This window comes from Ascaphus truei, chromosome 21, assembly GCF_040206685.1.
Source record: "Ascaphus truei isolate aAscTru1 chromosome 21, aAscTru1.hap1, whole genome shotgun sequence".
Taxonomy (NCBI): Eukaryota; Metazoa; Chordata; class Amphibia; order Anura; family Ascaphidae; genus Ascaphus; species Ascaphus truei.
In genome coordinates this window covers 4,497,545-4,510,637 of record NC_134503.1, presented here as the reverse complement: position 1 = coordinate 4,510,637, position 13,093 = coordinate 4,497,545, and the positions used below count along the sequence as shown (strand labels likewise).

At 49.3% G+C, this 13,093-nt stretch overlaps 1 protein-coding gene across 1 annotated transcript; it reads right to left on the bottom strand.

The window, feature by feature from the left end:
• Positions 1-1,452: 1,452 nt before the first annotated feature.
• GLE1 (GLE1 RNA export mediator) lies at positions 1,453-12,252 on the bottom strand. Its single transcript, XM_075578594.1, has 16 exons — positions 12,093-12,252; positions 11,049-11,255; positions 9,722-9,847; positions 9,172-9,320; positions 9,008-9,068; positions 8,588-8,836; positions 7,771-7,993; positions 7,455-7,567; positions 7,009-7,078; positions 5,682-5,824; positions 4,675-4,865; positions 3,529-3,658; positions 3,272-3,376; positions 2,378-2,460; positions 2,040-2,103; positions 1,453-1,945 (listed from the first exon to the last, which is right to left on the bottom strand). The coding sequence occupies exons 1-16, from the start codon at positions 12,171-12,173 to the stop codon at positions 1,877-1,879; spliced, it is 2,064 nt and encodes a 687-aa protein (XP_075434709.1). The 5' UTR covers positions 12,174-12,252; the 3' UTR covers positions 1,453-1,876.
• Positions 12,253-13,093: the final 841 nt, after the last annotated feature.

The following is a 13,093-nucleotide window of genomic DNA, read 5'->3' as shown; positions in this document are numbered from 1 at the left end:
AAAAAGGCACAGAAAGATACAGCAGCAAAAAGAAGTCAAATCGAATGAATTGTATCACTCAAATCAAGGTAAACAGGCAGAGAAAACATCATGAAAATGTTACTGTTTCTGTTACAGACAATTAATCCAGTGAGCTATTCCCAGAACAATCGAACTGCTGCTAATCTAGTCGGGAGCCATTCATTGCAGCCACACAGGCATTCCAAATCTGTTGGAACCCTCTGAAAGTGGAAGGGGTAACACACTGGCAGTAAGGGTACGGCCCATGTTTACTGGTGCATGCGCGCCTGGCGGTGCATGCACAGATAAAAGCCGCGATCTGCAGGGGAGCGATGGGATGTGCGGGGGGGGGGGGGGGGGAGGGGAGCAAGCGGCCATAACGGAGCATATTTGCCCTTCCAATGGCTGCCAGCCAACCACGTGATCGCGTTGCGGCAAGAAAAGACAACATTCTTGGTCTTCCCTGCCAGTGTACGCGTCGTCGCGCTTTGCGCGCCCGCACATGGCCACTGGGGCCTGCCTCATAGAGGGCTGTGCGACCCGCCGTAGAGCGCGCCACAGCAGCAACTGGCCTAATACAAGAAGCGCTAAAACGCGTGACTGCGTCTCCGCTAATCCCCATTTATTTTATAAAAATCAATGAACCACTCAGGAACCGTAAACTGCATCATCATTCATATCGATCAATAATGACAAGATAGGATATAGATATATAATGCATCCAGGAGGAGTAACTGGGATTGATCTCGGTATAAGGCCAGGCAGCACTTTACATTTAGTAGGTTTTATATTCTACAATTGCCATCTTGAGAAATATCCAGGCAACTCCCAAGTGCCTTTCGGCCTCACGTTAAAAGGCTTCAAAGGGCGAAATATCCAGTCACCACCTAAAGAGCAACTGCAATTCTTCAATTGCCCCTATAAAGCAGACACCACTTACATTTAACCACTTGGCTGCCAGCAGCAGGGGTTAAAGGGTCCATCATTCTCTTTTTACCCCCTGCTTTGTGAAGGGGGAGGGGGTGAAGGAGAGAAGGAGAGAGAGGGAAGGAAGGAAGGAGAGAGAGGGAAGGAAGGGAAGGAAGGAGAGAGAGGAAAGGAGAGCGAGAAGGAAGGAGAGAAGGGGAAGGAAGGAGAGAAGGGGAAGGAAGGAGAGAAGGGGAAGGAAGGAGAGAAGGGGAAGGAAGGAGAGAAGGGGAAGGAAGGAGAGAAGGGGAGGGAAGCAAGGAAGGAGAGAAGGGTTTTTGCTAGACCCTCTGGCAGGGGAGAGATTAATACATTCTTTAGCAAAGAAAGCTGTTGTGTGCGACATTTCAAGGATCCCACATGATACTTCATCACAAGCCCTTCAATTCATAATATTTACGTTTCTGGATCAAAGCAGCAAATCCGATAATCCACCCCCAGAATGGACAGTATGAGAACCACCCAGGCTAGTTTCAGATGCCTAGATTAAAGTGATGTCATCTTAATGTTCAAACAAGTGTAATCGTTCTGTGGGTATTTCCAGGTTCATTGCACGAGGCCGCCAGGTTTGAGCTAAACACTCGGATTATTCTGTTTGGTGCCTTATAACTTTCCCAACAACAAAAGATTTTGTTTTGCACACTACATGGCATCACAGTCCAATGATATCTGCAATAATCATTCTAAAAACCACAACGGTTATATTAAAAACAAAAATAATCTGCAATAAAAAAAAGTTATGGATTATAGGGGGGGGGGGGGGGAAGTCTTGTATAAAAAACACAATATAAAAGGGAGTCGGCGATCAATATTCATTGCGCCAAACCAGGTGTCGCTACACATTCAAGGATAGGAGGAGAAGCGCTCTCCCTATTGGCTATTTCCATGGTAACAGAAGCGATGGGAAGAGTCAGGTTCTCCAGAATGAGGAATGCAGGTATCCTTTGGGTAGAGGGATTTCCTTCCGCTGCAAGGATTTCTGCAACACAGGAATTAGGAGACAGCACTCAGACCAGGAGACAACCCGGAGAGACAAGCCCACCCCCTGATCCAAGGGGACATGGAACCCTCACCTCCAGGAACTGCCTGAGCCGAGTCACTGAGCCCATTTCTCCGGAACCGGTTATCGTTTCGATCCTATGAAAGCGGATAGGGGGGGGGGGAGAAATGTTAGATGGAGTCAGAGTTAGCCCTGTCACTGCCAGAGGTACCACAAACTCATTGCCAAGCAATGTATTGGAGGACAACTTTTAGGCAATAAAAACAGGAGAGGTCGGGGGAGAGAAGAAAAAAAGAAGGATGAGAATGGTCAGAAGACTGGAGACAGTTGGAGATCGTCACATCAGAGAATTAGTGAAGGAGACTCAGAAAGACAGAGACCATGTGGGAAGAGAAGACAGGAGCCTCATACCTTGGAAAATATTCATCCCTGATTAGGAGGATCAGCTTCCAGAACTGGGCCTGGTACTGTTTCATTAATGCGTTTCCACACACCTGCGAGGGACGACGAGGAAGTTAAAGTGACACAAACACAGCGCGTGGAATCAGACATGCATCTAAACCAAGGTGGTCCATGTCCAGTCCTCCACAGCCAACGACTGGTCAGCATGCGGCCTTAGTGATAACCGGAGATAATCATTTGTTAATTCAATTTCAATTAGGGAAATCTTAGACACCTGGCCTGCTGGTTTTCCCCGAGGATTAAACTTGGTCCCCCCCCCTCCCCCCCGATCTACACTGGACTTTTTTGGTATTCTAGACAGATGACAGACCAGCGATTCCCAACTCCAGTCCTCAAGAACCTCCAACAGGTCAGGTTTTAAGGATATCCCTGCTTCAGCACTGGAGGGTGGCTTAGTCATTTTGACTGAACCACTGGAGAAGGGACATCCTTAAATCCTGACCTGTGTGGGTTCATAAGGACTGAAGCAGGGAACCACAGACAAAATGGAGAGGCAAAGCAGGTTAATAAACTGCAATAGTGGTGATCGGGGCACTATCGCACGGAAATGACCATCGTCGTCCAAGTTTCGGTGCGATAGTGCCCCAATTAGCATTATCGCAGTTTAATGAATAACCCCTGAACTCTCCAATCGTGGTACAGAACACACAGCTCCTCCACTATAACGATGATGTGTGCACGAGGTGGGGATCACTTCATATGAACCATCAGCAACTCGACATTGGCTTATTTTCCTGCACTGACGACATCTCAGTAGGAACTCCCTCCATGCCCAGAATGGGACCCATTATCAGAGCAGAGAGGGAACAATGTGTCACAGCATTTGCACGTTGACCTACTCACCTCCAGGAAATCGTAGAGCAGAGTGGCTGTGACATCCACCAGCGGCTCCATGTTTAGCACCTGTGCCAGCCACTGCCAGCCGTGATTGAGCCCATGAGGGTGAGGCTATGGGGCAGGCAGAAAAAAAAAACCCCACATGAAATGTCCATCTTCCTAACCTGGCCAAACACTGTGAAACATCCATCTATTGTCCCCTAGAGAAACTGCGGAGGTTCCCACTCCAGCAAGTGGTTAGCTACTCAAGTAATAAAACATACCCCTTGTTTGGTCCCGTAAGGCCACCGTAGCTGAATGATGGCAGCATACAGGCGGATCATTCCCGACATTCGCTTCAGAAAGTTGTCCTGCTGTTCCACCTTGGAATCTTGCACCAAGTAACCAAGCAGCCTAAGGACACACAGCGCACGAGATCAGAGCGGGAGGCGAACCAATAAAAAACACTCCACCACCAACTCCCAGTTCTGCTTTGATAACAAAACAAAAAAACGGAGCATACGGCCAGTACCCAGGTTCTGACCCAGAGAAATAGCAGCCAATAAATATGGAATAAATAAATAAAAAAGGTATTTCCTCTTCTAGGTTCCAGACAAGCCGGCTCATGTGATTGTTCTCACGGTGTGCGTGCCATTCATCTTTAAACATGTCCAAATCACTTGTCATTCCCTCTATTGTTTTTCCAGCAGCTAATCTTAGGAACAGAAAAGCAGCCGTTTGAATGTAGCAGTGTTTTTCCTGACCTACAATTGATTTTGAACAGTTGTCATTTGTTTGACCCTTCCCCCATCAACGTTAAGGTGAGCAAAAAAATGCAATTTTCGCTTCCAACCAGATCCAATCCTTACATTGGTATTACAGGGAAGCAAGCTGGAAATGCGTCACGTTTAATTCTCGTGCAGCTTGTGTGTCATGGGCATGTTAAACGGGTTGAGGAAATGACCATGTGCAGAAGTAGCCCCCTTTGTATTGATGAGGGGTGACTGACGCAGATACAGAATATATTACAGCGGGGCTCTTCACCTGGCCACCTGTGGGTCAAGGTGTGACCTGCAGCTGCTTAACCAACCGGTATGAAATTAGCAGGAGCGGAGAGTTAAGGTGATGTAAATATATACGGTGCAGACGTTCTATATTATACCAAAACGTTGAAATATTATCAGTTGCAAGTCTTTAAATCAAAAATGACCCTAATCTTGTGGCCCTTCTACTTCTAACATTTGTTCTGATCCGGCCTCTCCGGAGAACCGTGAGGTCTTCATGGCGGTGACTCACAGGGAATGGGACTAGTCACCAAGGTAGGGCAGGGGGTTAAGGCGCAGGGGGCGTGGGTTAAGGCTCACATACTCCCAGCTCCCCCGTGGCCAGATGTCCTTGCAGCCAATTATCCTTGACCATGCCTCACATACCTCTGATATTCTTGCACGGGGGTTCCTTCCCTGTAAGAAGGGTAAAAGGGCACAGCGTAGGGACACTTCTTGTGCAGGTGAGCCAGGAAGAGCTCCCCCACCCTGGGGTGCAGCTCCCAGATCCCAGAAGCCACCACTCCAATAGGAAAAGCAGCCTCGTGATGGGAGGCGACTTCCTCCTCCCCTTGTTTCTGCGCAGAACAAATAAAAAAAGGCAACAAGTTATTAGCAGCTCCCCAAAAACCTGCAGCCCTGGGCTTGCGGAGGGGACTTCAGACTGCGAGTCCATAACAATGTACCTGGTGAGACTGGATTACCATCCACGCCAAGGTTTTAAAACCAGACCAGTATAGTGCTGAAGCGGTGACCACGTCCCGGGAGTTACTGGCCTCGCGGCCACGTGGAGATATCACTCAAGGATTTGTTTCCCTCGAGAACCCAATTAATATAAAAACAGGATGGCCAACCCCAGTCCTCAAGGGCCACTAGGGCCACGATTAAGTGAAGCCGAGTCCTAGCATACCGTACGGACCATTTAAAGCCGCACCCTTCCCCTGGACCGAGACCCATTTATTTTTTATGGGTGGGAAGCAGGGGGTCTCCGGAACCAAATTTCAGATCCAGGGGCCCGTGGTACCTGAGACACACCGGGAAACGTAACACCGGTATGTCCTGGTTAAAGCAAACCACCCGGATGACGTTGCAGCTTCCTATTGTCCCGCGTAACGCGGGACATTTCCCCCTGGATGGACAACACCAGCGCTAGCTTCCGCGGTATCTCAGGAATAAGGGGGGGGTCAAAAGGAGCTCAAAACAGCGCGTTTCAGCGCCAGAGAACCCGACTACCCACCCAGGAAAAGGTAAATACAGACTAAATATATAAATACATATAAAAAAGGGGAGATTGTCGTAACGGAGCATTTGCCGGTGTAACCCCCACATAACCCAGCCCCGAACAGCACAAATACACCAGAGGGACACAGGCTGATCTCGGAAAGCGCACTCACCACAAACTTCTCCGCCAGTTTGTAACATACGAAGTCCAAGGCCTGGGGGTGCTGCGTCACCGAGACCGCCCGTCCCCCGCAGGAAATCGGCTTCCCCAGGAGCAGGTTATTGATCTTCTCAAAGATCTCCCTCAGCTGAGATCCTGCAGAGAAAAAGCACTTTAACCCGACAGAAACACATACAGCCAAAAGAATGTGCACGTGTGTGTGTGTGTGTGAGTATATGTGTATGGTGTGTGTATGGTGTGCATGTGTGTGTGTATATGAGTATGGTGTGCATGTGTATGGTGTGCATGTGTATGGTGTGTATGTGTATGGTGTGTATGGTGTGCATGTGTGTGTGTATATGAGTATATGTGTATGGTGTGTGTATGGTGTGCATGTGTGTGTGTATATGAGTATATGTGTATGGTGTGTGTATGGTGTGCATGTGTGTGTGTGTATATGAGTATATGGTGTGTGTATGGTGTGCATGTGTGCGTGTGTGTGTGTGTGTGTGTATGGTGTGCGTGTGTGTGTATATGAGTATATGTGTGTGTGTGTATGGTGTGTGTGTGTATGGTGTGTGTGTGGTGTGTGTGTGTATGGTGTGTGTGTGGTGTGTGTGTGTGTGTGTGTATGTATATGAGTATGTGTATGGTGTGTGTGTATGGTGTGTGTGTGTGGTGTATGTGTATGGTGTGTATCCGCCCGTGTCTCCCCACTGCTGGATGAAGCCTCCCCAATGATCTCCCGGGTACAGCGGTTACAGCCGCTCTTCTCCACGGCGCACACACATTTTCTGATTTCCTCCTCCCACGTTACTTCAGGGCTACATTATATATGGTTCTTAGGAAATACTTCAAAGGTAACTTCATTTCTCTATCTAGTAATAATTGCTCTTCCCCTGCCTCTGACTGGTGGCAAAATGATTAGTTAAAAAATAAATTAAAAAAAAGTGTCTGGAACCAACCGCTCTCGGCATGCACAACCGCTCTCGGCATGCACAACCGCTCTCGGCATGCACAACCGCTCTCGGCATGCACAACCGCTCTCGGCATGCACAACCGCTCTCGGCATACACAACCGCTTACAAATTAGGTAAAGATCGTAAAACACCTCCACAGCTCTGTTACTATGGAGACTTTAAATATAAAAAAAAAGAATGGGGTCAATGACATCCAATTATGCCCCTATTCGATCACTTTGGTCTTTAGAGGGACAACCTTTAAATGACATCCCCAAAACGTGGAGGGGTGAGCACAATCTCTACCCCCTCTGCTGCCAGGTGCAGCTGGCAACGCATTTCCTTGCAAAGGGCTTATAACGTACACCCCCCTAAACCCACCTGCAATTGTGGAGATCTGGCTGACTGGGATGGTGACTGCTTTCTGGAGGTCCGCCTTGATCTTTTTTACCTGGGAGAGAGGGCAAGGTCAGGTGAAGGGCTTGGAAGAGAATGCCAAGGGGACAGGAGCGCAAGAAGGGGGGAGGAGAAAGAGAGAAGGGGGGGGGAGAAGCCAGGGAGCGTGAGAAGGGGAGAGGGGGGGAAAGGGAGAACTAGGGAGCGCGATAAGGGGGTGGGGGTTGAAAACCAGGGAGCGTGAGATGGAGGGGATGGGGGGAGGAACCAGGGTGTGCGAGAAAAGGGGGCAGAGAAACAAGGGTGCACGAGAAGGGGGGGGGGGGGAAGGGAGAACTAGGGAGCATGAGAAGGGGGGGGGGAACCAGGGTGCGCGAGAAGGGGGGGTAAGAAAGAGAAACAGGGAGCCAGGCGGTGTTATTTGGGGGTACCGGAGTGTCTTTGCATGTGCTGAGCTGGCTGAAGGCTTTCAGACACCGGTCACAGTTGTCCTGCAGATGCTGGTATCGCTGGATTGTGCTTCTTGGGGCTCTCTCTTGGAGTCCTGAAGAAAGACGGGGTACACTGAAGCTAGGAGGATTGCACCAAATTTAACGCAGTGGGTGATCCAAATAAAACATGGATTGCCCAACTACAAACCGCCAACTCTGTCATGGAGACCAATGCAGCGCAGGAAGCTATTCAGGCAGCCACCTCCAGGGTGGAACTCTATCACTGGAAAGCATTGTTAATACGGGCAATGCTTACCCTCCTTCTGGGTCTGTCTCTGGGCTTGAGCTGGTGCTGGGGTTTGAGCTTTGATTTGCTGCTGCTTCTCATCGGCTCTCTGCTTCTCCCTGGCAGCGGCTTCCTCCGCTCTCCTCCTCTCCTCGGCCGCGGCCACTTCCCTCTGCATGCTGCTGACCAGCGCCCGCATCTCCTGCACGGCTCGCTCCCCCACGCTCACGTCGTCCTGAGTGGGGAAGCCTCTCTGCGGGGGGGCAAAGAGCCAGGGAGGGGGTAACTCACCTACAGTAAGAGGCACGCCAACCCTGCCACGGGCAGGATCACTGGCATCACATGGCAGAACAGACCAACTACGGATGGGGGGGCAACAGGGTCCCCGGAGTTGAAATGAATGCGGTTCAGCTCCGGAGACCCCCTGCTTCAAACTATGGGGGGGGGAAGAGATAAAAACTACTCGGATTGACGCTTTAATATTCAGAATATGAATGTAACCAACTACAATTTGGGGGGTGGGGGAGAAGTTTAACTTTTACAGCTATTTGACATTTTACAGTTAATCTAGAAATTGTGATGTACTGCAACATATAACACTATCTGCCGAGCACGCTCAATGACCGACCAATTGGCTACAGAAATGGCTGCGTCTGCAGAATAAAACAAAATCCTAAATTTTATTCCATTAAAAAAAAAACCCACATCACACTCAACGGAAAAACCCCACTGCTAAAAACCCCACTGGAAGCGGTAATGCAGCCACCACCTACATTGGGGGTAATTACTCACATTTTAGGCTCGGAGACTGGCGATTATTAATGACGCGCAGGATTGTGTTGCTCACCTCGCTGCTGGCGCGGACGACCCCCGACACAAGGCCGCATATCTGGTTCCCGCGGTTGCTGTAGGCGGAGAGGTCCAGGCGCAGCGTCTCCTGGTGCTTGTAGTCGGGCTCCAGCTGCTGGATGAGCTGCAGAACCTCTTGCTGCAGCGTGCAGAGCCGGCGCATCCTCTCCCGACCCTCCTCCTGGCGCAGACGCTCCGCCTCCTGCTGTCGCTGCTGCTCGGCCTCACGCAGCTTCAGGTTCAGGAGCTGGAAGTGCAGCAGAATCGTTCCGCTGGGAGCATATTGCTGACCAAACAGGGAAATGGGCCTCGGGGGTCATCTGTGGTGACCGGTAGGATTTGGGGCTTAAGGGACAGGCAGGATGTCCCATATTATACAACAGAACCAGGAATTGCAAGCATCGTCGCTGGCCCATACCTTTGCTCGGTGCCGATGCTCTTCCTTCAGCTTCTCCTGCTGACCCAGCGCCTCCTTACAGCTGGAAGACAAGAGCCAGAGTGAGACACCAAAGGGGGGGGGGGAGGCAAAGAGTCAGGAGGGGGGGCAAGGATTCAGGGGGCAGGGAGGGCCCCGTCACGCACCCCTTCTCCAGCTGTTCCTGCAGGTGATGTCGCTCCTGCCGCTGCTTCAGCTCCATCATTTCCTCAAAGCGCTTGAGCTGCTCCACGGCCTGGTCAGAGAAGGACTTCACGAGCTGTTCGGTCATCTCCAGGCGCAGACGCGATTCTTCCTGGGGGTCAGAAATATTAGAAGGCCGAGTCAATAAAGCCTCATCCGCCACCCGAAAGGAAGATTTTCCCAGTGACTACACCAGTGGTTTCCAAACTTTTTTTGGTTAAGGAACCCCGACCCTCTCCAATAGCGCGCCTGAGATCAGATGCATTGTATGGAACCCCAACCCTTTCTAATAGCGCGTCTGAGATCAGATGCATTGTAAGGAACCCCAACCCTTTCTAATAGCGCGTCTGAGATCAGATGTATTATAAATTCTTCTGTATTTGGTACAAATTTAAAATGACCCGAAAATTACAGAGAACACTTAAGGGAAGCCGGGGAACCCAAGGACTCCTAGGAACCCTGGTTGAAAAGCACTGGACTACACGGTGCTAAACGCTTTCATTTCCCTCTTACCTTCATTTTCATCCTCTGAGCGCTCTCGTACGTCCAAATACAGCCTTCCACTTCTGTCGCTCGGGATGACTGCAAAATCAGGGAAGCTTCCGCCTCCTTATTTGACTCCTCGGAGTCTCGACGGGGCTGGAATGAAAAAAAGTCGGTGTTAAAGGGCGTGTTCTATATCTGCCGACGCAGACCGTCTGTGGCCGAAAGTCTCCATTGAAGTTAATGGGGAATTTCGATGGAAAACTGCCGCTTTGGCGGATCTAGAAGAAGCCCCCAAGTCACAGCCATACATATGGTATGCAAGCTTCAGCCGAGACCCTCTGCAAAGTATACCAGGCTCTGTAGTTAACCTTTCTCTTCCAGGGTAGCCATCAATGCATTGATCTGCAGAGCACTGTGTGCCGTCAGTGGGTTAAACCCCCGAAACAAAATTACGTTTGGGGAAACTGTAACCACTAAAGGCAAGAGGGGAAAAAGCAACCATACCAAAAATCATTAGTAATAATAATAATAATGGTCTGTGTGACCTAAAACCAGTGGTTCTTAAACAGTGGTCCCTAGGACCACATGGGATGCCAGGAGACGTGTGACATTCACTTGAGGCAGCTTCCTCCTGCAGCCCGTGGCCTTTAGGTCACTGCCAGTATAGCAGTGCTGTAGGGCGGCCTTCAAATGCAGGAACCCTCAGCCTATGTAAAAACTTAGGCGCCAGACAGAATATTTAGGAAAATGTTCCAGCTCTTTGTCATTTTAGTTGCTTCAGACCAGACCATTTTATATTCCGTTTAGAAGAATTTATTACTGATTTCCCATCAGCGACCCTGGTTGTGCCGGAGCGCACGACCACCATTATGCGATACTGTTATTAGCTATTTCACGGACCACTTTGTGGCTACCATTTCCCCGCTGTATTATACTCGGTTTATCAAACGTTATTTTAATATACACCATATTACTTACTGACCATCAGGGGACATTAGGACTGTACCATTAAAGTTACAGTATACATGTTATAGTCAGGTAGAATACAGAATTACAACTTTGTAATTACCATCTACATCCCAGGGCACTAAATAGGGCTCTCCTGCACCTTCCCCACCTTGGAGAATCATTAGGGGTAGGGACTTCTTTTCTCATGCTATATTCTCTCCCCCTAGTGCAGCTACCCCTTTCTCACGCACCTAGCCGAGGCTGAGCGGGTATCACACATAAAGCACCTATTATAAAAAAAAACTGCTTTCCCTCCCTATTCTCCAATTACCAAAATCAGATTGTAAGCTCTGCAGCGCAGGATTGCATGGCCTGCTAACATAAGCACTATGTCGGCCTCTGCTACCTCTGGTTCCTTGGCTCCAGTGTGGGTGGAGGAAGCCAGCGATACGAGCGGCGAGGAGGATGCAGAGCTCTGTATGGAGAGGCTGACATCCCGGAAGGACGGGCTGTAAGAAGGGGCAGGATCAGGCAGTGCATGTTGGAGGTTATCCAGGACCCAGGCAGAGTGTTGAGACAGCTTGGGAGAGGCCTGGCACACTTCAAATATATCCTGAGAGTGAGAACACAGAAAAAATCAGACTGACCAGCTCGGCGAGAGAGCACAGCAGCACCGTACTAGACACTGGGAGGCAAAATTATTAAGGAAGCTTTCAGCAAAACAGGATCAACAACTGATTCAGAATACAAAGCTTTGTAGGTTCAATTCCTGCTTCAGTCACATTCATGCTCTGTGTGGATACAGGAACCTCACTCCCATGGCATATCCTCCAGCTATAACAATTTAGCAGGTACAATACAGGCGTTTGGCTCCTGCAAGACCACCTGTACCTATTAGACAGTTTGTGTGTGTGTTGTAAGATGGATAGGTTAGGGGAGTTCTATAGCAATTACTTGGAAGTTCCTCCATCCAGCACGAGCGGAAGAACTGCAGCCGTGCCTAATTTTAACATGCAAAATATTGGAGGGTGTGCAATGTGCATTAATACCAATGTGTATGTTCTTTGGGGCAGAGGCCTGCTGCAATGCCCATCTGGCAGGGAAGATGTTAAACATCGCTAAGCAGTTAGCTTCAAAACATGGTAACATGTCTCACTTGCAAGGACTCCCATTTGGGGGGGGGGGGAGAGAAACTACTGGGGAGGGGGGTAGATAGGGGATACACAAGGGGTGGTGGTACTAGGGGATACACGGGGGAGGGGGAGCTGCTAGGGCATACACAGGGGGGGATATCCTGGGGGTGGGGGGGATATCCTGGGGGAGGGGGGGGGATATCCTGGGGGAGGGGGGGGATATCCTGGGGGAGAAGGGAGTGGGGATTCACAGGGGGGGATGGGGCTGAGAGGATACACAGCTCGTACTTCCCTGGGATTGTATTCCCGGTTCTCACCTCCTCCCTGCTATACCGCAGCTGCCCCTTGGGGGAGTCCCGCAGGGCCTCCAGGGTCTCCCAGCTCCGCCTGGACGGCATGGCGGGAGCCGGTACCAAACACCAAGGCGAATCCACTACTTCAAACACACTGCTTCCGCTTCCGGTCTGTCGCGTCACCTCACGTCACGCCCCGTCCCCATGCTGGCTGCAGGTCAGCTGTCCTATCGGGCCTGGATCATGACTTTCTCTTGTATTGGTCGTATAATGGGGGCATTTTATGCACTGTCAGTGTAGGATACAGGAGCTTAGAAACTAGTGACAATACAGGCATATTAACAGATTTGTACAGTATTATATGTTAATATGAAGAGATGGGTGATAAAATACCTTTACAATGTATGAGGTTTGCTTCTTGAAGAAATGTTTGTGTATATATAAATATATGTATGTGTGTATATGTGTGTATATATATATATATATATATATATAGCTCAACCCCGTTACAACGCAAATCCGCTTATAACGCGATGCCAGCGTAGCTCCCAATTTTCGTATTTATGAATACTTTACAACACGATTATTGGTATCTTAAATACTTTATTGTACAATGCATACAATTGTACATTATTTCTAACGCGACCCGCTTATAACGCGATGTGATTCTTTGGACCCCAAGCATAGCGTTATAAGGGGGTTGAGCTGTGTATGTATGTCTGTGTGTGTGTGTGTGTGTGTATATATATATATATATATATGTATATATATAGCAAATGGAAATGTTACTGTTTGCTCATCTGCATGTCTTAGACAGGTCTGCACCCGCCTTTCACCATTATCACCTAGCACACAGCACTTCCACTGCAGCAAGGTATTCTGGGAAATGACATGCAAATGAGCACACAGTGATTTATATATATATATATATATATATATATATATCACACACACACACACACACACACACACACACACACACACACACACACACACACACACACACACACACACACACACACACA